The sequence below is a fragment of the Gigantopelta aegis genome, chromosome 7 (assembly GCF_016097555.1).
Source record: "Gigantopelta aegis isolate Gae_Host chromosome 7, Gae_host_genome, whole genome shotgun sequence".
In the NCBI taxonomy this organism is placed as follows: domain Eukaryota; kingdom Metazoa; phylum Mollusca; class Gastropoda; order Neomphalida; family Peltospiridae; genus Gigantopelta; species Gigantopelta aegis.
The window spans coordinates 31780001-31806545 of NC_054705.1; the positions used below are offsets into that span (position 1 = coordinate 31780001).

Here is a 26545-nt window from a genome sequence, read left to right on the forward strand (position 1 = left end):
TAATTATTATCGTTATCCTGCAGACCATAAAAATTAATCGTAAAAGCTACTATTCCTGTTATTTCAGCTACATTGTACTATGACCTAGAGGTAAAATGGGAGATTTTGTAATGTAGCTACATACATGTATGCGTGTGTGACGTCATATGAGTGACGTCAGGTCATAATCTGTTAGTATACATTTATGACTTTGCTTTATTCGGTCATTGTAATTCCCCGATAGCAACAGTGGTTACAGGATAAAAAGCACATATCAGTGCTTCGTGGTAGCAATCCTGACTTCGTCAAAACGTCCCTCTGGCAGCTTTGTGCAGAGATACAAATTCAGTGATGCCACTCTGCATTAAAAAACACAAGAGAGTATGGAGTCTTGCCAAAAAACGTTTCAAAATGGTCTTTTAAAAAAGTATAATTTTTCATCAACTTACCATATGACAGGTAACCATATGACATTCGCTACCTTTATCCTACTAATGTTGGCTGCTTATGACCAACCTCAAGGAATGGTGTGTACCATGTTGTGAGGATTTGTGATTGTTGAACACTCTGTTCTGCATATTTCAGTACCCTGTCACTTGGTCACTGAGAGCAGCAGTATCAGAGAGCTCTACAAACACTCCCCTCAACTCACTCCTGGAAAAAGACTAGCAAAGCACAAATCTTACGATGATCAAATTTGAAATTGGATTTCTTAAGTTATTTTTTGCAAAAAAAAGTATTAAAAAATTTCATGTGAAAAAAGTATTACAAAAGTTTAATATAAAAAGTAGTATTTCCAAGAAAATGGTATGATACTTTAAAAAAAAAGTATAAAGTTGTAGCATTGCAAATTGTCCTGTCCCATACCAAAAAAAAGAGAGTAAAGTTTGTTTTATTTAATGACGCCACTAGAGCACATTGATTTTTGTTATCTTATCATCGGCTACTGGATGTCAAACATGGTCATTCCGACACTTTTTTTTAGGAAACCCAGTCACCACATAGGCTACTCTTTTATGACAGGCAGCAAGGGATCTTTTATTTGTGCTTCCCACAGGCAGGATAGAACAAACCATGGCCATTGTTGAACCAGCTATGGATCACTGGTCAGTGCAAGTGGTTTACACCTACCCATTGAGCCTTGCGGAGCACTCACTCAGGGTTTGGAGTCGGTATCTGGATTGAAAGTCCCATGCGTCGACTGGGATCCGAACCCAGTACCTACCAGCCTGTAGACCGATGGCCTAACCACGATGCCACCTGAGAATGTATGAATCAAAATAATATTGTGCACTTTCTTATGAATATTTCCTTCCATTTTACCACCACAACACACACACACACACACACATGCACAGGCAGGACACACACACACACACACTCATACAAAGTTGGTATTATTTAACGACACCACTAGAGCACACTGACTTATTAATCACTGGTTATTGGATGTCAAACATTTAGTAATTTGACTTAGAGAGGAAACCCGCTATATTTTTCAAGTAGTATTATATTACTTAGTTTTACAGGTACCGTATACTAGTTTGAAATTCATTGTACAAAACTACTTAACACAGTGATACTAGATGAAATAATATTGCATACATTTATTGCCCAGATGAAACACATTTTTTGACAACACATGTGGTATTAACTGCTCTATCAAAAGTTCGGTGCACCTCCAACTTTGACCCAGCCGGATGTTATTTGTTTGGTACTACCTTTAGGCTACATGTGTATAAACATTTTGTTTGTTTTGTTTAAACGACACCACTAGAGCACACTGATTTATTAATAGTAGGCCATTGGATGTCGAACATTTGGTAGTTTTGACATATAGTCTTAGAGAGGAAACCTGCTATATTTTTCAATTAGTAGCAAGGGATCTTTTATATGCACCATCGCACAGACGGGATAGCACATACTATGGCCTTTGATATACCGGGTACAAGTCATGGTGCACTGGCTGGAAATGAAAAATAGCACAATGTGCCCACCGATGGGGATCAGTCCTAGACTGATAGTGGATCAAATCACCGCTTTACCTCTGAAAGCTGGTAAGCACAGGGTTCACAGCCCGGTACCGGCTCCCACCCAGAGCGAGTTTTAACAACTCAATGGGTAGGTGTAAGGCCACTACACCCTCTTTTCTATCAATAACCACTAACAATTAACCAACTAACAATTAACCCACTGTCCTGGACAAGACAGCCCAAATAGCTGGTGTGTGCCCAGGACAGCGTGCTTGAACCTTAAGCATGAAAAATAAGTTGAAATAAAAAATAAAATTACCTCTGAAAAAAGTATGAATCGAAATAATGGTGGACACTCTTTCTTGTGACTATTTACTCCCATTCTGCCTACAACCTAATATGACCTCTACACTATCAAATAATATGCCCATTTAACAGTGAAAAACACTCCACATTATTGTCGAGTATGAAACCAATGCACTAATACTGTATTACAAAAACAATAATTATTGTTACATCACATACATGTACATAAATAACGTAATTGGGGCTTTGTTGTGGCAAGGGTAAATGCATGATCATGTCTAACAAACTTTTATTTCGGCGGCCAGGCCAAAACACACGGACATGTGAGGAGCATATTACAATGTAATATACACATATGTAATATTGTAGGGTAATATTTTGTAAAAGTTTGTTTTGTGTAACAGCTCCACTAGAACACATTTATTTATTAATCATCGGCTATTGGATGTCAAACATTTGGTAATTTTGACATACAGTCTTAAGAGAGGAAACCCGCTACATTTTTTTTCCATTAGTAGCAAGAGATCTATTATATTCACCATCCCACAGACACGACAGCACATACCACGGCCTTTGATATACCAGTTGTGGTGGATATTTTATAGTGACAAGATGGGGAGTACTGCTAAAGCACTGCATGTCCCCAACTTACCCAACAAATTTTCATATCTCCCAGTTCAAGGGCCATAAGTCTATGTAAAATGCGTAAACTGCCATGAAAGTCCAACTTATTCAGACCAAAATAAAGCTACACTGGCACAACAGGGGTGGGGGTGGGGGTCGGTGATGGTGGCACCCCATCCAATCATACCCTTTTATTTTATTTTACTGTATTAAATTTTATAAAATCATACATACATAGTGTGGGTTGCCCCTCCCAATAGTGGGTTGCCCCACCCCCCCACCCCCTCCCCACCCCCCCTCCAATCTAAAATCCTGGCTATGCCAGTGTAAAGATATCCACAAAATTTAAGCAAAATATCTTGAGGCATTGCAAAACAAAGTCCGGAAAAAAACACAACTTTTCATATCCTCTAAGTTCAAGGGCCACAACTCGGAAGTCGAACATAAGTAAAAACATGTTTGTCCGTTGATGGATTTATGTAATGATAAAGGAAATCAGGAAGAAAACATTCATAACGTTACTGTTTTCTCGGGAATTTGCCCAATAAAATTATGCTTGTAGAATACAGAAGAATGCTGCATAACATATTATCTAACTGTTAACATTCCCTTGTTGATGGCGAGGGCGACTGTTGGGGAGACGCTTTATGCCACTGTTCAACAGGTTTTGCCCTCCAACACACATAATGGACTATGGTCTGTTTGCGTGAAAAGGGAACCAATGAATTGAAATATAACTCTACAATGAATAATGTTAAAATTCATATAAAAAACATATTATTAAGTTTTAATCCCATAACAACTAAAAAAAGAAGAAGATTAAAACAAAAATTAAGTGTAAATAAAAAAATTAGGCATAAATAAAAAAGTTTCTTTACAAATTACAATCAAATTGAACAGGCTAAATCAAATTTTACAATGCAGGTATGAAGACAACTGATGGAACAGCCAACGTGGAGAAACACCATTCTACCGTTCTACCTTTAGTCTCAGTGTACTGCATTATCGATTACTTCGATGCAGCTAAGGCTGTTCTAGCATTTTGTCTTCACCCCTGTTTTAAAAATGAGAGTAATCTATATAATTTGATGGCAATTTATCAAACCTTTTTAATTACACAGACATTTTTAGTAAAACAAGAAATTATGCAAATTCATCAGTTCCCTTATCACGCAAATGGACTAGACACATCTAGAAAGCCTAATTACACCCCCGACACAACACAGGACACCACATATGTGTGCATACTTGTCTAAGTCATATGTGAATGTAACACACTCTCACTCTCACACACATATTCACACACTGTACACAATAGTATGGACACACAATCCAACTAAGTTTTATTGGGCAGGTGAAAGGTTACATCTTTTTTTACAGGACAAATCAAGGAAAGTTTTCTTACAGGGAAAAGGAATGGGAGGACCAGAGATTATACAAACATACACCATCGATAGCTTCCCTCTTTACGGCCTGGGCCCCATGAAAGTAACCCCAACTACTCCAACCGGCCTTGGTGGCGTCGTGGTTAGGCCATCGGTCTACAGGCTGGTAGGTACTGGGTTCGGATCCCAGTCGAGGCATGGGATTTTTAATCCAGATACCGACTCCAAACCCTGAGTGAGTGCTCCACAAGGCTCAATGGGTAGGTGTAAACCACTTGCACCGACCAGTGATCCATAACTGGTTCAACAAAGGCCATGGTTTGTGCTATCCTGCCTGTGGGAAAGCGCAAATAAAAGATCCCTTGCTGCTAATCGGAAGAGTAGCCCATGTAGTGGCGACAGCGGGTTTCCTCTTAGAATCTGTGTGGTCCTTAACCATATGTCTGACGCCATATAACCGTAAATAAAATGTGTTAAGTGCGTCGTTAAATAAAACATTTCTTTCTTTCTTTCTTTCCCAACTACTCCACTTCTCAATCCTACTGCCCAGGGTCATATCTAGTAGGGGTGAGAGGGGAGGCAAGAAAAACATTAATAACTAAAACAAGTACCATTTTTAATTTAAAAGTGGCCTTTTTTGTTCAACTGGAAAAGACACTACCACATCACAGAGATTTAAAAAAAAAGTAAAAAATGGTACTGACCAACCCCATTTGCTGATTTTATTTCTTTGTATCAACTTCCATCTGTCTATCTAATTTCTTTTTGACCGCCCGATCTAATCTAGCGGCCAAATTTAATGAGAACAATTTTCTTTACTAATTATATTAATTAGAGATGTGCATCAAAATTTTAAAGGCCCACTATTTAATTTTTATATATAAATTTCAAAATTGTCCCCGTAATTTTTTTCTGTCACGGAGCAAGTCACTGGCTATCCAGAGACCGGCCCCGGGACGGACATGCTCGAAACTCTAGTGGTATATGAGCATGTTAAAATTATTCGCACTCGCACCTGCATATCCCAGAATTTGGGTCAGAAAAGTTAAAAGGTTAAGGCTATTTGAGCATACTGATTTATTCATCACTGGCTATTGGATGTCAAACATTTGGTAATTTTGAGATATAGTCTTAGAGAGGATAGCCGTTACATTTTCCCATTAAAGATAGTTTATTTTGTTTAACGACACCACTAGAGCACATTGATTTATTTATCATCAGCTATTGAATGTCAAACATTTGGTAATTTTGACACCTAGTCATCACAGGAAACCTGCTACATTTTTCCACTAGGAGCAAGGGATCTTTTATATGCACTTTCCAACAGACAGGATGGCACATACCACAGCTTTTGACTAGTCAGCTGAATGGATCCACCAAGGTAGTTCGATCCTGCGACACAAGCACCTCAAGTGACTGAACTAAATCCCGCCATTTTTCCATTAGTAGCAAGGGAGCTTTTATATGCACAAATAGGATAGCACATATCACGGCCTTTGATAGACTAGTCTAACGCACTGGCTGGAATGAGAAGCAGTCAGATGGCCCACTGATGGGGATCGATCCTGAACTGACTGCGCATCAAGCAAGCACTTTATCACTGGGCAATGTCCCTCCCCGAATTTGCGTCTGAAGCTTAAGATTAGGAGACCGAATCCATAAATGTCTCTCGGTTTTACATTTTTTATGATTCTGTCGAATTACATTAAAAAATCTCCAAATTGAACACCCTGACTTCACTGTCATCACAAGTCTCTACATTTTGACAGTCTGTGTCATGTTATAATTTATGGAATGAAATCGCTGTCAGTCGCACGAAGAACATATTCGTGTCTACGCCCTGCGAGACCCGGCTCCACTAGGTGGCGCTCTCTGATGAGTTGGTGAGTCGGTGATCAAGGTCAACTGCAAGAAAGAAAAAATACAAACATCAAAACTAACATCACACTCGAAACCATATCTCATTAGGAGACAGAATCTAAGGGTTGTTTTGTTTTTAAAGTGATCACTCATTAAAAGCTTCATTTTACTTTTCAGGGAACGAAATCTGAACAGAATTAATAACACACTAACATCACACTCAAAACCATATCTCATTAGGAAGGAAGGAAACGATGGAAGGAAGAAAGGAAACAACGCACTCAACACATTTCATTTACAGTTGTATGGCGTCAGACATATGGTTAAGGACCACACAAATATTGAGGGAGAAAACCCGCTATCGCCGCTTCATGGGCTACTCTTTTTGATCAGCAGCAAAGGATCTTTTATATGCACCATCCCATAGACAGGATAACACATACCAAGGCCTTTGATGTACCAGCCGTGGTGCACTGGCTGAAGTGAGATATCTCATAAGGAGACAGAGTGATCACTCGTTAAAAATTACTTCATTTTACTTTCCAGGGAAACCAATTTCAACGTAATGAATAAACACTAACATCACACTCATTAGAAGACCGAACATTGTTTTGTTTAACGACCCTACTAGAGCACATTAATTAATCATCGGCTATTGGATGTCAAACATTTTGAGGCTTTTTGTTGTGTTTTGTTTTGTGTAATGATATCACTGGAGCACATTGATTAACTAATCATCGGCTATTGGATGTCAAACTTTTGGTAATTCTGACTCGTAGTCATCAGAGGAAACCCACTACATTTTCCCTAATGCAGAAAGTGATCTTTTACATGCACTTTCCCACAGACAGGAAAGCACATACCACAGCCTTTGACCAGTTGTGGTGCACTGGTTGGAATGAAAAAAATCCCAATCAGCTGCTGAAAGGAAATGGTTTATTTAATGAAGAAAGAAAGAAGTGTTTTATTTAACGACGCACTCAACACATTTTATTTACGGTTATATGGCGTCAGACATATGGTTCAGGACCACACAGATTTTGATAGGAAACCCGCTGTCGCCACTACATGGGCTACTCTTCCGATTGGCAGCAAGGGATCTTTTATTTGCACTTCCCACAGGCAGGATAGCACAAACCATGGCCTTTGTTGAACCAGTTATGGATCACTGGTCGGTGCAAGTGGTTTACACCTACCCATTGAGCCTTGCAGAGCACTCACTCAGGGTTTGGAGTCGGTATCTGGATTAAAAATCCCATGCCTCGACTGGGATCCGAACCCAGTACCTACCAGCCTGTAGACCGATGGCCTGCCACGACGCCACCGAGGCCGGTAGGTTTATTTAATGATGCATTTAACACATTTTATTTATAGTTATATGGTGTCAGACATATGGTTAAGGACAATACACATATTAAGAGAGGAAACCCACTGTCGCCAATTCATGGGCTACTCTTTTCGATTAGCAGCAAGGGATCTCTTATATGCAACATCCCAGGCAGGTTAGTACATACCACGGCCTTTGATATACCAGCCATGGTGCACTGGATGGAATGAGAAATAGCCTAATGAGCCCACCGATGGGGATCAATCCCAGACCAACTGTGCATTGTTTTTTTGTTTAACAACATCACTGGAGCACATTAATTAATTAGTCATCGGCTATTGGATGTCAAACAGAGGAAACCTGCTACATTTTTCCTAATGCAGCAAGGGACCTTTTATATGCACTTTACCACAGACAGGATAGCACATACCACGGCCTTTGACCAGTTGCACTGGCTGGAATGAGAAGAAATAAAACCCCAATCAGTTGAATGGATCCACAAGGTGGTTCGATCCTGCAATGCAAGCACCTAAAGCGAGCACTCAACCGACTGAGCTAAATCCCGCCCCAATTAGGAGAAAGAGTCTGAGGGATAATTTTTTAAAGTGATCATTCTTTAAAAGTTGCTTGATTTCACTTTCCAGGGAAACAAATTTCAACAGAAGAAATCTAGGGATAAAAAGGATCCCAGCCCTTAGGATTTTGACAGGCAAAAACCGTTCAGAAACGGTGGTGTTTCGACTCCTGCTAAATTGTAAAAAGTAACAGTGGTACTGTCCATATTTACATGTATATACATGTATCAACAGGAAACCGGAAGTTGGTTCATATGAGTTTTAGTTAGGTAACTAAAATAACTACAATTACAGTGGGGCATGGGGATTTTGATGTTCACCTTGTTAAAAACACCTCTACCAAAGTAATCAATAGTTACAGAGGAAGGGGTAGTCTGAAACTCACCTTGTTAAAAACACCTCTACCAAAGTAATCAATAGTTACAGAGGAAGGGGTAGTCTGAAACTCACCTTGCTAAAAACACCTCTACCAAAGTAATCAATAGTTACAGAGGAAGGGGTAGTCCGAAACTCACCTTGTTAAAAACACCTCTACCAAAGTAAGCGATAGTTACAGAGGAAGGGGTAGTCGGACACTCACCTTGTTAAAAAGACCGCTACCAAAGTAAGCAATAATTACAGAGGAAGGGGTAGTCGGACACTCACCTTGTTCAAAATACCTCTACCAAAGTAATCCATAGTTACAGAGGAAGGGGTAGTCCGAAACTCACCTTGTTAAAAACACCTCTACCAAAGTAATCCATAGTTACAGAGGAAGGGGTAGTCCGAAACTCACCTTGTTAAAAACACCTCTACCAAAGTAAGCAATAGTTACAGAGGAAGGGGTAGTCTGACACTCACCTTGTTAAAAACACCTCTACCAAAGTAATCGATAGTTACAAAGGAAGGGGTAGTCCTAAACTCACCTTGTTAAAAACACCTCTACCAAAGTAATCGATAGTTACAAAGGAAGGGGTAGTCTGACACTCACCTTGTTAAAAACACCTCTACCAAAGTAATCGATAGTTACAAAGGAAGGGGTAGTCTGACACTCACCTTGTTAAAAACACCTCTACCAAAGTAATCCATAGTTACAAAGGAAGGGGTAGTCCGAAACTCACCTTGTTAAGAACACCTCTACCAAAGTAATCCATAGTTACAGAGGAAGGGGTAGTCCGAAACTCACCTTGTTAAAAACACCTCTACCAAAGTAATCGATAGTTACAGAGGAAGGGATAGTCTGACACTCACCTTGTTAAAAACACCTCTACCAAAGTAATCGATAGTTACAAAGGAAGGGGTAGTCTGACACTCACCTTGTTAAAAACACCTCTACCAAAGTAATCGATAGTTACAGAGGAAGGGGTAGTCTGACACTCACCTTGTTAAAAACACCTCTACCAAAGTAATCGGCAACAACAGAGAAGCCATCTTGTGAACGCTCCAACTGCAACAAGAACAATTACTTAATAAATAATCAGCAATTAAATAAATATTATTAATTCTGCAGTGGTACATGAAACTGAAATGGAAGCAAGGAAATGTTTTATTTAACAACACACTCAACACACATTTTATTTACGCTCATATGGCGTTGGACATATGCTTAAGGACCACACAGATATTGAGAGAGGAAACCCGCAGTCGACACTTCATGGGCTATTTTCGATTAGCAGCAAGGGATCTTTTATATGCACCATCCCATAGACAGGATAGCACATACCACGGCCTTTGAAATACCAATCATGGTGCACTGGCTGCAGCGAGAAATCTGAAAAAGTGGGGTGCAAAATGTTTAGTTCTGAATGTTGAGTGCACAAAGCACACAATGCCAAGGTTGACATATGCTTACAATAATGTTCCATAATTGTGCTAACAAGGTACCCACGACTCAAGTTTTAAAACAAAGTATAGTTTAATAAATATACATGTACTATGTGAACCCACCCCTCCAAAAAAAAAACCCCCCAACTAAAACCCCCCTAAAAAAAACAAAAAACAAAAACAACCCCTAACAAACCCAAACTAAAAACCCCTCCACAAACTGAGTAAATACACATACCCTGTAAATAATTTGTGTAATTTAAATGATCCTTTATGTCTGATGTGCAATACCTGATTGTGGAAATACTCGTGAATGTCTTTGGTCTGTTCTTGTGCTCGGATGATGTCCATGATTTTTCTGAAAGAGAAAACAAAGACTATCAATTGGCAAGACCAAAGAAATAACACACAGTTCGATTAATCACTGTTACTATGTAGTCTTCAGAGGAAAAATTTGTTTTGTTTAAAGTTTGTTATGTTTAACGACACCACTGGAGCACATTGATTAATTAATCATCGGCCATTGGACGTCAAACATTTGGTAATTCTGACTCGTTTTCATCAGAGGAAACCCCAAGCCAGTAGCCAATGGGGGGGGGGGGGGGGGGGACCCGCCCCCCCTGGTTTTTTTTTTTTCAATATGCCCCCAAACCCTCATGTGAGGCTCTTTGTGCCTCACTATATGCCTAAATGATCCCCCCCCCCCCCATCACAAAATCCTGGCTACTAGCCTGAACCCACTACATTTTTTCTAATGCAGCAAGGGATCTTTTATATGCACTTTCCCACAGACAGGAAAGTACATACCACAGCCTTTGTCCAGTTGTGGTGCACCGATTGGAACGAGCTGAATGGATCCACTGAGGTGGTTTGATCCTGTGACGCAATCACCTCAAGCAAGCACTCAACTCTTCAGAGGAAACCTTTTATAGTTTCCCATCATCAGTAGAAAGGGATCTAGTTTATGTACAGCACAGCATATTCCATAGCCTTTGATATACCAGTTGTGGAGCACTGGTTGGGACAATGGAAAATACCCAACTGGTCCACGAAGATGGTTCAGTCCTATGACCGAAGCACATCAGGTGAGCATCGTAACAACAAACCCGCTCAAAAAGGGGAGATAACCCAATGGTTAAAGTTTGTTTTCTTTAACGACACCATTGGGGCACGTTGATTTTATTGGATGTCAATATAATAGCCGATGATTAATAAAATCAATGTGCTCCAATAGTGTTGTTAAAGAAAACAATCCTTAACCATTGGATTATCTCCCCTGTTGGAGCAGAATCTAGTCCATCCCCATCATTCTATAAAAACAATGGGCCTGTATATAGATGATTGAGAGTACAATTTGTATTCTCCCAAATCATCTTATATAGTACAAACTAACCTGTACTAAGCAGCCACCTGTCTTAAAAGGAATTTTTTTGATACTCTCTTTACTGGCTGCTCAACACAGGAATGACTGTAGTTTGTTTGTTTGTTTGTTTTTTTTGGGTTGTTTTTTTCAAATCTACAGCGGGCCCATTGCCGGAGATCGATCCCAAACCGACCGCACATCAAGCTAGCGTTTTACCACTGGGCTACGTCCCAACCCCATTGGAAGAATAATCACCTGATGTTCTTGGATACAATGAGGAGGATCAGACGTCAAGCTGATGTTCTAACTACTGAGTTTCAATTTTTTTTTACACTTTTCCGGTCCCGAGTCAGGCCTCTTAACAGAGGTCGGGCTCGGATGGGCATGTTCGAAACCCTAGTGGTATAAAAGCACGTTAAACTAGTTACCTACCTACCTACTCTTTTCTTGCTATTAATATTAAACACAAAAAAAGAAAAGAAAAAAAAAAAGCCACCCTGAGAAATATCCTCTTTTCAGTAATAGTTAACTCATAACCCTTTCTGGAATAAATTGTGCTCCCAGTTCCAGGCCTCAACTGATCTGAACTAGCCAAACAAAAAATAACTTAGTGCTACAAACCTGTTTTCTGCAGCACATACAGGGCATTCTGTGTCGTTCTCTGCGTAACTCTCAAAACAACTGCAATAAAATGTTCATATAATGATAATTACGTGTTATCTAACTCTTTAACACAAGAAAGAAAGGAATGTTTTATTTAACGACTCACTCTTCACAATTTAATTATGTTTATATGGCATCAAACATATGGTTAAGGACAACAGAAATAATTAGAGAGGAAACCCGTTACTGCCACTGATTAGGATACTCTTTTCTTCTTCTATTTATTTCCATGCTCATATCCAATTAAGGTTCAAGCACGCTGTCCTGGGCACACCTCAGCTATCTGAGCTGTCTGTCCAGGACAGTGGGTTAGTTGTTAGTTGGTTAGTGGAAGATAAGTCGGTGTAGTGGCCTTACACCTACCCATTGAGTCATTAAATTCGTTCTGGGTGGGAGCCTGTACCGGGTTGCAAACCCAGTACCTACCAGCCATAAGTTTGTTTTAAACATTTATTACCAAATTATAATGGTCATGGATCGATGAACAGGTCATATTAAGACCTCTCCATTACATCATAAAGAATAAGCAGATGCAACATTAAAGCATCTTATTATTTAATAAGTCAAAAAAGAGCCATAAGTTTGGTGGATTAACTTTTTGATTAGCAGCAAGGGATCGTTTATATGTATCATCCCAGCGACATTATTATAGTACATACCACGGCCTTAATTACACCCATTGTGGAACACTGGCTGTAACAAGAAATTGCCCAATGGGCCCGCTGACAGGGATCAATATATAACGACCGTGCATCAGGTAATCACTTCGTCACTGGGCTATACCCTGCCCTATATTCACTATAACTTAGTATAAGGAAATGTTTTATTTAACGACACACTCAACACATTTTATTTTATGGTTATATGGCGTTGGACATATGGTTAAGGACCACACAGATATTGAGAAGAAACCCGCTGTCGCCACTACATGGGCTGGTAGGTACTGGGTTTGCCTCCCGGTACCGGTTCCCACCCAGAGAGAGTTTTACAACTCAATGGTTAGGTGCATGGCTGTTAACAAAAGTAAAATGTTGTGACTGAAATTTCAAGGTACAGGGCATTGCCCTGGTTGGGGGTTTAGATGGCAGATGTCAGTGCCATGATTATATCACCATTCAAAATGGTTGTGTTTTATATGACAATTGTAGTCCACTTCAAACATGTATTTCTCCCAACCCAAACCGTTTTTTTATTTTTTTTATTGGACAAAAACATTAATTTGATGGGTCCTGCAGTGAACCTATATTAATAAAAATAGTCCTATTAGGCTGACATTTGCTGGGGTGTTCTTTCATAAGCTACGGGCATTTTTTTAAAGTTTGCATTATTATTTGATATTATTTATTTAGGCTTGACCGCCAGCTAATGGACGACAAATCAAATATTCAAATACATTTACATCGGGTATAGTCTTATTGCAAATTCATTATGGTCGTTAAAAATTGGGGTAAAAGCCAATGTCTGATACTGCATTACGCTAACGTTGAATAGTCCTCTGTTGATCTCTGTGTTCATTTAACAATATGTAATGCAAAATCTTGCAGTTTTAATACCCCTCTCGCTCGTGTAACGTTTTGTGACCGTGTCATATTTTACTTTGGGGTCTTTAGTAATACATATATGTTAAAATAAAACAGCAATGACTGGTTGCATACTTTATTAATTAACATTACGTTGCACAATAACACACACCCCCCCAAAACAAAACAAAAACAACAACAACAACAACAAAAAAACTACATTTTGTCACACATCCCATAATTCCCACTCTCCTTAGTGCACGTTGCGTAATTCTCGAATGACCCCATTATTCAATCGTAAATAATAAAGAAGTAACATACCGCTGGTCGGTAAATGTTAATTTTTTACCAGATCAATTTTATTTTAAAGTTTCAATATCTATAATACGCAATCTAATAATCTCCCAGCAGAACTATTACATTGTAACAGTGTTCAAACTCGCATGTGCTGTTCGTCACATGGTGTGACATCGGGTACGGCCATTACTTCAAAGGGAATGTGTAGCACATTTAAATTTGGGGGTTTTTTCACTTAATTTACAACTACTGTAGTAACTGTTGTTGGTTGTTTTTGTGTTGTTGTTTTTTTGGGGGGGGGGGGGTGTTTGGGGGGGGTGTTTGGGGGGTTAATTACAAAAACCGTACCAAACATGATTTAAAAAAATAAAAATAAATAATAATAAAATATCTGGAAAAAAAAGTACGAAACATATGTACACACCTTTTTACAAAATAAGATCGTCTGCTTAAAACAGCACAGCAAATGGTAGTGCAGGATGCACATTAAGTCAATACTTTTACTTTCTACGTCCGTTCGGACTAAGTAAATAGCGATAGATCCCAAATATGTGTTAACGCAAATGGATGGATTAAAACAAAAAGTTGTATTCTTCTACCAAAAATATATTATATCAGACAATGTAGGCATTATTACTAAAAACTATGATACAACAGACTGTATCACAACAGGATACACCTAATTTGCATATCCAGGTCAGAGTTGTTCGTCACGTGTTCGTAATCGATTGGAAAACCAAAACGAAACTTTTTTCGATGTCAGTTTTTTTAAAAATATACAATTAGCTAAATTTGTAAACATTTTTATGAGTTCAAGTGTCCACGATAAGAGCAACTTTGGGAATCTTTATTGGGAAACTATTGGGTCGAAGGGTCTAATTGGGGAAAAGTTTGATATTGGATTGGGAATTTACGTCACTGGCCCCAAAATGTATGGTAGATTATACCCTGGGATGGGTCCTTAAAGGGGGTCAGTGGGGCAAAGACAACGTCCGATGCGATCGGGTTGACATTACGGAAACCGAAAACGGCCGAAGTGATTCTCATTTAAAAAAAAAAAAAAAAACCTGACTGAAAAAATAATTTCCACAATTTCTCTGACGACGGAAATCCGTCTCACGACGGACAGTTAACAGCCATGTAGGTGTAAAGCCACTATCAGGGTTTTATTTCTAAAATTTGACTTGAAACCCCTGGCTTTGACTTTGGGAATTTTAGCATTGTTTTACAAAATTTTGGGAATTTATAAAACATCTTAGTAAGCCTCGTTAGAATCAAAAAGACTAATACTATACATATACTTTATTTATTCAAATTAATATCTAGTCTTATGTATTGTTTAAAAAAAATGCCTTTATATAACAATAAAAAATTATAATTATTTACACTGATTGGGAATGTTTTACTCCAAAATTGGGAATAGAAAATGACACAGCTTTTGATGAATGGTAAGAAATGGTGCCGATTATCAGAGTCTAAAAACATAGGTGATAAAACCCTGACCGCACCGACTTCTCTCTCACTAACGACTAACCCTCTGTCCTGGACAGACAGCCCAGATAGCTGCTGTGTGTGTCCAGGACAGCGTGCTTGAACCTTAACTGGATATAAGCACTAAAATAACTACAGGATGAATGAGCTAATATCCGAGGTGTGCTTGAACCTTAACTGGAAATAAGCACAAAAATAACTTGCGGATGAACGAGCTAATACCGATCACTTACTGTTGATGGTATGAATGTGGTTCACACAGAAAGTGTACGGAGGGCAGTTCTAGGCCGTGGTTACATATGTTGCACTTTGATGCCTGGAATATCTTGGCTCTGAAAAAGAAGAAGAAAAGAGATGGAGTTTAATTTGCAGACAAAGAGTTGTTCCAGATTTATCACATGAAACATTCTGATCCAGGGGGTCAGTATTAGGGGTGTTGCCACACAATCCGGCCCTGGGCCTCTACTTCTAAAAGTTTTTAAAATCTAGACTCATTCTCTAGTGAAAAAAAATGTTTGTTTAAAGATTGGTTTATTTAACGACACCACATTGATTTATTAATCATCGGCTATTGGATGTCAAACATTTGGTAATTTTCACATAGTCTTAAGAGAGGAAACCTGCTTCATTTGTTTTCTTTTATATCCACCATTTCACAGACAGGATAGCACATACCATGGTATTTGATATACCAGTCGTGGTGCACTGGCTGGAGCAAGAAACAGCCCAATGGGCCCACCAACGAAGATCGATCTCAGACCGACCGCACATCAAATGAGCACTTTACCAATGGGCTATGTCTCAGACATAAGCCTAAGATACACGGAGGGGATGGGTGGGGAGAAGGGGCATTGTCCACCTGGTGCTGGAGCAAATAATCAAATTCTGGCAAAAACATATTTGGGCAAAATGAGCTGACCTGAGGCCTTTTTTAACATGTATTTCCATCATTCTACCTACAATAGTAGATGTAATTCATGTGAAAATGCATAGTGATTCGTTTGCAACCCTATATAGCTGTTTGGTAGTAATGCTAATATGAATAAATGTTGTTATCCAGATTCAGGCATTTGTATTTAATTCAGGCAAAATCAGACTGCCACCCTACAAAAATGGATGCCCGTACCCCTATGGTCTCACACATTTTAGTTGGGGCCTGTAATATCTGGGCCAACTGGGTGTTTAAAGTTTGTTTTGTATAATGACATCACTAGAACACATTTATTTATTAATTATCGGCTATTGGATGTCCAACATTTGGTAATTTTGACATACATTCTTACAGAGGGAGCCTGCTACATTTTTCAGTTAGTAGCAAGGGATCTTTTATATGCACCATCCCACAGACAGGACAGCACATACCACAACCTTTGATATACCAGTCGTGGTGCACTGGCTGGAACAAGAAACTGCCAAATGGGTCCACCGACGGGGATTGATCCAGACGTCCTGCCCCTCGGCTACTGGATGTAAAACATTTGGTAATTTTGACATTTAGTCTTATAAAGGAAACCCGTTACATTTTTCCATTAACAACAAGGACTCTCTTATATGCACCATCCCACAGACAGGATGGCACATACCACAGCCTTTGATATACCAGTTGTGGTGTACTGGCTGAACGAGAAATAACCCAATGGGCCCACCGACGGGGATCGATCCCAGACCGACTGCGCATCAAGCGAGTGCCTTACTACTGGGCTACGTCCAGACCCTCGGCTATTGGATGTAAAACATTTGGTAATTTTGACATACATTCTTACAGAGGGAGCCTGCTAAATTTTTCCATAAGTAGTTAAGGGATCTTTTATATGCACCATCCCACAGACATGATAGCACATAACACAGCCTTTGATATACCAGTCGTGGTGCACTGGCTGGAACAAGAAATAGCCCAATGGACCCACTGACGGGGATCGATCCCAGACCGTCTCCGCATCAAGCAAGTGCTTTACCACTGGGCTACGTCCCGCCCCCGGATTCGGTCAATAAATGAATCATTAGTTTGCTTACGATGTTTTCAGTTCTTCTATCTGAGCTCTCTTCTTCTCCGTATCCTCTCTGTATTGTGTGATTAATCTCTCGTCCTCTGCTATCTGGTCGTTTTCTAGCTGAAGACGGCGGATTATGTAATCCTGAAATAAACACACAGCACTGTATTAATCTGTGTGGTATTTCTGGTTTCTAGCTTACAATTATATTAAAATTATTTCTGTAGATCTATCGTTATCATGGTTGTCCTATGTACCGGTATAAAAAAGCTAAAAAAAAACCTGTTAAAAGTTTATTCTGGTCGTTTTCTAGCTGAAGATGGCGGATTATGTAATCGTAAAATAAACACACAGCACTGTATTACTCGGTGTGGCATTTCTCGTTGAATTTTACAGTTTCTAGCTTACTATAACAGTGTTCCAGATTAAAAATTGGGGGCAGTATCCCAGATGGATACTAACATTTCAAAATCTGGTATCCCACCTGATAATTTAGTATCCCACTTAAATGAAATTCATAAATAACATCGTTACAAAATTGGACGACACTGTTCTCGTTCCCAGTCTTGCAACGCCGCTATTGCTCCAGTGTAGCATTAGACTGGGTATAAGTTGGGGGATATCTTGTTATGACATAGCATTAGACTGGGTACGAGCTCGAAAATACTGTTACTTAACTCCAGTAAATGACGACTTTCATTGTTTAGCGAAAAATAAAAACACAGGATTAAAAAAAACCCCAACATTATATGGTATCCCGGTGGGATACTGGGTTCTTGAAGTCTGGTATCCAAAATCAAATTCTGGTATCCCCTGGATATCGGGATACTGTTAATCTCGAACACTGTATAATATAAAATTTATTTCTGTAGATCCATCGTTATCATGGTTGTCTTAATGTATAAAGAAGCTCAAAAAAGGGAAGGACTTTCCTTTGACACTATCACTAACCCTAACTCTATTTATTATAAGTATTTATAATGTTCTTTATACTTGACAGTGCCAAAGGAAAGTCCTACCTAAAAAAGAGTGAACATTTATTTTGTTTAATGACACCACTAGAGCACATTGATATATTTTAATCATCGGCTATTGGATGTCAAACATTTAGTAATTTTGACAAATAGTCTTAGCGAGGAATCCAGCTACATTTTTCCAACAGTAGCAAGGTTTTTTTTAATATACATGCATCATACCATAAACAGGATAACACATACCATGGCCTTTGAAGTACCAGTCGTGATACATTGGCTGGAACGGAAAATAGGCCAATGGGCACATTTTTTCATTAGTAGCAAGGGATCTTTTATATACAAACTCCATAGACAGCATAACAGATACCACAGCCTTTGATACATCTGTCGTGGTGCACTGGCTGGACAGAAACTTGAAAGACTGAGAATGACTTGCCTTGGTGTGTGCTGTCCTGTCTGTGAGCATACACCAGAATATTGACACACCTTCAATCTTAACCTTTGATGTACATACAGAACTTCCTTTGACATTTTATTAGACCATATAAACTAAGTAATTATTACTGTTACGATATTAGTTAACATTCAGAACATTTAATTAAGAACTAAAAAAATTGTTATTGAAATAATTAAATAAAACTTTTAAAATTTAATGCAAAAACATATATTTGGATATTACCGTAACATTAATATAAAATCCAACAATAGTGAAATATATTCATGTAATTGTTATAAATACATTTATGTTATGTTACCTTGACAACAGAAAGAGTTGCTGTGGAATTATGAGCTAATGTTTGTATAACCAACAATGGTGGCAACAGGTTCTTCTTGTCAATGTCTCACACTGGTCAAGGAAAATGCTATTTGTAGGCATGAATCAAAAATAAAAATTCAAATTCTGCATTTCAAACGATAAACGTTTAAGTACCGATAATATCGACAGACAGTGTTTCTGCCAGAAAGAAATGTTTGGGTATAGCGCTATGGAATTGAATGTAACCACAGTCAACAGGAGATATGGAGGGCCTCCCCCAGAAAGAAAATGGGTTAGGGTTAGGATTATGAAAATCATACAGTAATGACAAAAGTAATTAATTTTGTCAAACTTTTGTCAAAACTTTAAAAAAAAATCTGCAAGACATTTTGGGATTTAAGTGTGAAACGGCGTCTAGTGTTGACTTGGTGTGTGAAATGATGTCTGTTAACTTGAGGATGACTCAATCATAACAATTAATTCCTTTAAAGAGCTGACACCAAGGCCGAATAAATAGACCAGGCCTGGTGCTTATAAACCATTAGAGTCTAGACTCAGGATTCTTGCCAAATGGTCAGGGTTATCCAGCTTTTGCACAGTGCTAGAAAAATCTGTCTGACCCTGTGGCTAGATAAATCTGTATGACCCGAGGGCTAGACGATTTCTACATACGCATGACGTCTTAACTCATGTTTTACGAAGACTGCAGGGTTGAAAATTAGCGGTCGCCCGTGGCGACCTTTATTGGCTAAGGACTAAGAATTTTACAAAGGTAGTCCGTTGGGCGACCATCAATTTTAGTGTCTGGTGAGTATGGTACTAGTTAAAAAAGTAACACACTGATACTGAATCGAATGTGACAAAACACACCGCGTCTATGTTGGCAGCAGAAAAAACACTACAGTTTTAATTTTACCTGTGTAGTTAAATTCCAATGTGATAATTGGAGGGCTAGTTGAATTTGAGAAGGGCCAGTAAGATTTTTCTTCAACTGGCCCTGCTGGCGACCTTGGTTTTCATGTTAAGTTTCAACCTTGCGACTGATTTCATAACTCATGGTTTTCAAAATTCTGTTTGCATTTCACGTTGTATCATTGTTTTAAAAATATTTTAAACAAATTAATATTTTCAACTTTATATTTATTGTTAAGTTAAACATTACATATTTATGTCATTGCATAAGGTGGGCTATATTTTTCCGCGTAAGATTAAATGAGTTGGCAGGTGAAATGTATACGAATCGTTCTACAATAAACAGACCGTAGCTTACAAAATTAATGTTTTGTTACTGTAATTAAATGGGCAAGAAAAAGAATCAATCACCGTTGTGAGGTATAGATACATGTATGGCAATTCCAACCCTCGGGACAAAATGCTTTTGTAAGGGCCTCGGTAAACCTCAGCCCTTATAAAAAACATTTTGTCCCTTGGGTTGGAATCTATACCTCACAACAGTGATATATTCTATTACTCTAATACTATTAAAGATTGAGTCTATAACTCTCTTAAAGCGGCATTCTCATTATACAATTGGTCGCACCAACCAACTGTTGCATGTGATTTGTCGGCCCTACAACAATTTGAATGTGTAAGACTAAAGTCGTTCTGATTTAGGTGTTCTCACGGTACGATTCGATCCCATGCGACTAATTGCATAATGAGAACATGCCTTAAGCAAGACATTGCGTTGTCGTTTTGCCTTGCACTGAGAGATCGCAAAGACGAGGTTAGCGAATTCAGACTTCTGATCTCAACATCCCAAAACCCAATCAAATGGCTGTAATGTTTTAACATGCTGTCTGCCACCAACTTGTTTTCACATGCTAATTTGTTTTCTTCATTTTCATTTATTTTTAAAAGAAACTGCTAGACACTTGTTAAAATATATTGCAAAAGATATTAAACTTACTTAAATTAAAAAACCCCAGCCCTTATTAAAAACTGAAAAAACAATTCTTACCAATAATAAAATCACAGCCCTTATTAAAAACTGACAAAGCACTCATGAACAATTTGACTGGTTTCCCTTCCTATCCTAACCTATCACATTAATTCAACATTAAACACAAAAACCAGTCTAGTGAGTGATTGCCCTTATTAAAAACTGAGAAAGCACTCATGAACAATTTGACTGGTTTCCCTTCCTATCCTAACCTATCACATTAATTTAACATTAATCACAAAAACCAGTTTAGTGAGCGACTGCTAGCACTCAGTCTCCTGAACGCGCCTCAGTGTAATACCAGTGTAAAAAGGATACGAGACAGCACTTCCATGAGTTGAGTCTTACAGTTGTCTTCTTTTTTGGCGAAGTACGACAAGGCTTGAACCCACAGACTCTGGTCTTGTTGACTGCAGAAATAAATACGATACACTGTTTTATCATATAATATCTTACATTTTCAGTGTAATCAAAGCATGTGATATTTTTCAGATCACATACTTTAAGAATTTGATAACTTTGCAAATTAGATGTAAATCAGTCGAGATCTCGGCACTAGGTTTATTGACATTTAAGCAAACGTACATGGGTGACACTCCATGATTGACGTATGCATTCACAGTCATCAAATAAAAACATTTCAATGGCAATTTGACACTGAAAGCTGTCCAGCGTTCAGAAAACAAAAAACATTAGGCATAACTTTATTTTGATGTAAGGACATCCAAAATGACGTCATTCAAGTTTGACGTCATTTCCATTCAAAAATACACCACGCCACATATTCTTATGTCATTTGAATATCTAGTAATGGCGGACTGGAATTAAACTTGCATGTACAGTTTATAAAAACTTGAGCTTGAGCTTATATGATAAAGAGATTATTACCCTCGTGTATTTCGGTATTGTCAATATCATATATTAGGAATAAAAATAATGTATTATGCTCACATAATATAATTTTTATTCCTAATATATGATATTGACCATACCGAAAAACACTCTGGTAATAACCTCTATATATCAATATGGTTTAGTGAAACATATTTTGAAATTAAAGTGCTAGACCCAAGTTTTTAAACACGGAGGCATATTTTTCACTATTAGAGCCGTTTATGATTACTGCAATCAAACATTACTTATATTTTATTGTTTAGTTTGTCCATTTCCGTACAACCGAAGTATTTCTGGTCATCCCAGTGTTTTTAACACCACAAAATGCATATTTCATATTTTAAAAAACGCACACGTGGCTGAGAAGTAATGATTAAGGAGTCGAGTTCCAGTCTATTTTTAAGAGTATTTCCTTGTTTTAACATCACAGACTCTTTGTTTCACTCTATTATAGTAACTTTATCAAGGCTGTTTGTTTTATCACTGATACCCAACTTAGGCTGTGTATAACTATGTCATGCTGCTTACCCAAATTTCTTGCACGTATCAATGACATGAATGAACTCGTCATGTTCCATGTGGTATCGCAGTATCTGCTGGTATCTACAAGAAAACAACAAATTAACTACACTGTGTGTAGGAATCATCAAGGAAACAGAAACTCATTGTGCCATGATGGGTTCTTGGCCCCGTTCCACAAAGGAATCTTAGCCCTAAGATCACCTTAGTTTGTTTAACGAAACCACTAGAGCACTGATTTATTAATCATCAGCTATTGGATGTCAAACATTCGATAATTTTGACATATAGTCTTAGAGAGGTAACCTGATAGATTTTTTAAGATCACCTTAAGTGCATATGGTAGTTACATGTATGCACTTAAGTTGATATCAGCGCTAACATTGCATCTTGGAACAAGAGTCCAGGGCCCGTATTTATCAAATAACTTAAGTTTTGACTTAAGTTTGAACTTAAGTTTTTGAAATTGACTTATCTAAGTGAAAACATAAGTTGGTATTCATTAAACAACTTAAGAAAAACTTACGTAAGTCAGAGAGAAAAACTTAAGTCAGTGGTCGTTAAGGATGTATTTCCTGTTTATAAACATCCGGTGGAACTCTTTTTAAAAAAAAAAGAGGTTGCAATACATTATATTGGGGGGTGGGCGTGGATTAATTAAATAAATAAAAATAAGATAAGGTAATGCGCATAAAAACTAATTTTTACTATTTACCAACACATTTTATTTATTTACTTTTATTAAATTTAGAAATGTTTTCATTAATTATATTTTTTCTTGTAATAACAGCAATATTTTTCAAGGTAAACAAATAGCCTAATGTTAATTTAATTAATTTTTTAAAAAGTATTAAAACAACACATCTTGCTTATAAAGACAGGTATAAAGTTGATAGGTAACACTTTAACTGAATAAAATATTTAATTAATGTAGTAAAGGCACACTTTTGCAAGCCAACATGTTTTTGGTTTATGAACGAGCTCATAGACTAGCTGTCTTATCAACAAAGAGCTTACATATTTTCATATAAAAGCTGCAATACATACCTTATTGTAATGTATGAATCCATAAATGAAATCAATGTTTTATTTTACTATTAACGTAAACACCGAAGCGTATTTCGAATTTCCCTCCGAGTGTCACCGAACACAACAGTCATCATGGCTGCTAAACTACAGCTGATCACATGACGTATTTTCAACTGTAGACTGAGTATAGTCTGTTTCACAATTAAATCATTGCTTTAATGTGCTGAATGAAAACATGTATACAGTTAATAATAGACAGGTTTAGTTTTCATAAATTTTCAAATTGTTGTTTGTTATTGTTTTTCTTCTTTTTTTTGTTGTTTGTTTGTTTATTGTTGTTTGTTCTGTTTATATATTTAAGGCATGTATCTATAATATTTCAATGTTTTTTTTCAATGTTTTAACATAGGTAGATCATAAATGAAAAAATAAATATGTGTTTACAAATCTACATTTACCATACCTTCTTCTCTCAATCTCCCCACCCTCCTTGTCACTGCCATGAAAAAAAAACCTCCTACTATCGACCGGCCTCAGTGGCGCAGTGGTTAAGCCATCGGACTACAGGCTGGTAGGTACAGGGTTCGCAGCCCGGTACCGGCTCCAACCCAGAGCGAGTTCTTACGGGCTCAATGGGTAGGTGTAAGGCCACTACACCCTCTTCTCTCTCACTAACGACTAACCAACTAACAACTAACCCACTGTCCTGGACAGACAGCCCAGATAGCTGAGGTGTGTGCCCAGGACAGCGTGCTTGAACCTTAATTGGATATAAGCACGAAAATAAGTTCAAAATCAAAATCCTACTATTGTGACTCGAAATTGCTGAATTTCCCTACCTGTAAGCTGTGCGCAGAATGATAGAATATGTAGACACACAGGGAATCTACTCAAAATTATTTGTTTAGAACGTGATTTTCCTGTGCTACGCCTTACAGATTACGGAGGGAAATTCAGAAATTATTTTACGTGAATTTCAGATTGTTCTACATTATGACGCTGTGTTATTATATAAATAAAGACGATATCGAAATATTCGGTGTTGACGCGGACACATTTTGTGTGTCCATTTATGCGGTTACCCGTACGGTTTTGCAGTTATCAGTACCAGTAACTTGTATTTTTTGGAAATGTTTCCGTATTTACCACTACATGACCCGGTCAGAAAAAAAAAATGTAGCCCTATGCCGGACCGCATTCGAACCGGACAAATGGACAAAGTCTTAAATGATATTTCATTGTGTATTGTGGGATTTTAGCTGTGTATATATTCTCGCCGGTATACGCACTTGTAAGTGGACACGCAATTTAACTGTCATAACACAGAGTTTAAACAGTGTGTACTTTCTATTTTGTATACAATTTAAGTAATTAAAAAAACAATTTACACGACTGATTTTTGAGAGGGTTACACGCCCTTGTCAGCCGCATGTGACGGTTTTCGACGGTGATTACAAAATAAATGAAATGATAGTGTAATTATGTACAGTATTGAAGTGGCTTAGCTTAGACTTGAGATGTAGGATGGATAATAACTGTAAATAATGCTTACTTTGAGCTACTAGTGGAGTTTTAGAAAACAATTAACTAATGTATTTTATTACACCGCGGTGACGGAGATACCCGTGAGAGATTTGTCCTAACAGAGAACATCAGCAAACATGGCGTCAACTGTTGACAACATCATTCAGAGAAAATCCCCAAGGATACTGGACACTAAGGGCAAGGCCTCGGCAACAACTCTGATTTCCCATGATGTCGAAGAGAAAGCTAAACAACGTGACCTTTGTCTAAAACTCGGCGACGGCACTACTTTTTCTATGAAATTCTAATGCTCAATTAAAGAAAAATACTTTGTGCATAATTTTCTTATTATTGAACTATTTTACTGTCACGTGGTAAGCCTCAAATAGTTACCCTCAAATAGTTGTAAACTGTTTGAGGTTTGTGGTACTATTTGAGACCTCAAATAGTTACTAATGTTTACCTAACTTTGTTTTTATACAAGTTATTTAATTATTTCTAAGCAAATTATTTAATTGCACATGCAAATAGGTTTTTGTTGTTGTTATTTCCAAAACACTTTTACTTTTCTTCTTACGTCAAATCAAACTGAAATTATTTACAAAATCCATTGTTCATGGAGGCTGGGACAGACTATAGAAATGTATGCCCAGTTGTCGTGTCGCGAGTTATACCTTGTCATAAGGCGTGCGTGCCGTTTTGTTTCACTCAAACGGATCAAACTTATATGGATTTGACTGGGATTTTGTATGAGTTAAATGGGTAAGTTTGTGGTATTAGTATTTTAAACTGTTTAACTGTAAGTAGTAAGTTTTATTATGTAAACTTTACCCCAATTTATTTTGGTAAAACAATATTGAACATATGACAGTCACCGCTACGCTATTTCATATGAACAGGAAATAGTCTATGCATAAACAACAACAGTTTGTCACATTTTACCGTGAAATTTAAGTTGTATACTCACTTTTCCAAAAATATAATGTAATGATTTTTTTCAGTTTAGACAATACCAAACGTCTGGCATCATTTTCGTTTTTCTGACTTACTTTTTAAGTCAGTTAGAAAAAACTTAAGTCCGGTAGGCAGGTGGCTAAAACGTTAAGTCAAAAACTGACCAAACTTAAGTCTAAATAGGTTGATAAATATGACTTAAGTTTATTTATGGAACTTAAGTCAAAATCATAAAAACGTAAGTATTTTTAGCTGACTTAAGTTTTTTTTATGACTTAAGTTCCTTGATAAATATGGGCCCAGATCACCAGAACCCATCATTAACTGTTTTTCAGAAATCATTGTACTGGTCAATTATTGTACACGATGATGGGCAAAAGAGTTTTTCAGTTATGTGATGTTGCCAATATGTTGTTGACACACTACTGCAACTGATCACAGAGGCAAGCCCCCCCCCCCACCCCCACCCCCACCACACATACGCACACTGAAAGAGTTTCATAGAGTGAGTTAAAGTTTATTTTGTTTAACAGCACTAGAGCATATTGATTTATTATTCAGAGAGAGAGAGAGAGAGAGAGAGAGAGAGAGAGAGAGAGAGAGAGAGAGAGAGAGAGAGAGAGAGAGAGAGAGAGAGAGAGAGAGAGAGAGAGAGAGACAGAGACAGAGAGAGACAGTGACAGAGACAGAGACAGAGACAGAGAGAGAGTGAAAGAAAGAGAGTGTGAGAGAGAAAGAGAAAGAGAGAGTAAGAGAGGGGAGGGGGAGGGGGAAGGGGAAGAGATGGGAGGGAGA

At 37.9% G+C, this 26545-nt stretch overlaps 1 protein-coding gene across 1 annotated transcript in view; it reads right to left on the minus strand.

Annotated features, from left to right (window-relative positions):
• Positions 1-5936: 5936 nt before the first annotated feature.
• The window catches only part of LOC121377623 (vacuolar protein sorting-associated protein 11 homolog), a 49140-nt gene continuing 28531 nt past the window's right edge, over positions 5937-26545 (minus strand). The window contains exons 20-28 of the mRNA XM_041505687.1: positions 22253-22327; positions 21149-21240; positions 18887-18972; positions 17180-17301; positions 15400-15498; positions 11817-11876; positions 10124-10190; positions 9390-9455; positions 5937-6172 (exon numbers count right to left, since the gene is read on the minus strand). Coding sequence (XP_041361621.1) covers positions 6101-6172; positions 9390-9455; positions 10124-10190; positions 11817-11876; positions 15400-15498; positions 17180-17301; positions 18887-18972; positions 21149-21240; positions 22253-22327 — 739 coding nt within the window. The 3' untranslated portion in view covers positions 5937-6100. The remainder of the gene's footprint in view (positions 6173-9389; positions 9456-10123; positions 10191-11816; positions 11877-15399; positions 15499-17179; positions 17302-18886; positions 18973-21148; positions 21241-22252; positions 22328-26545) is intronic.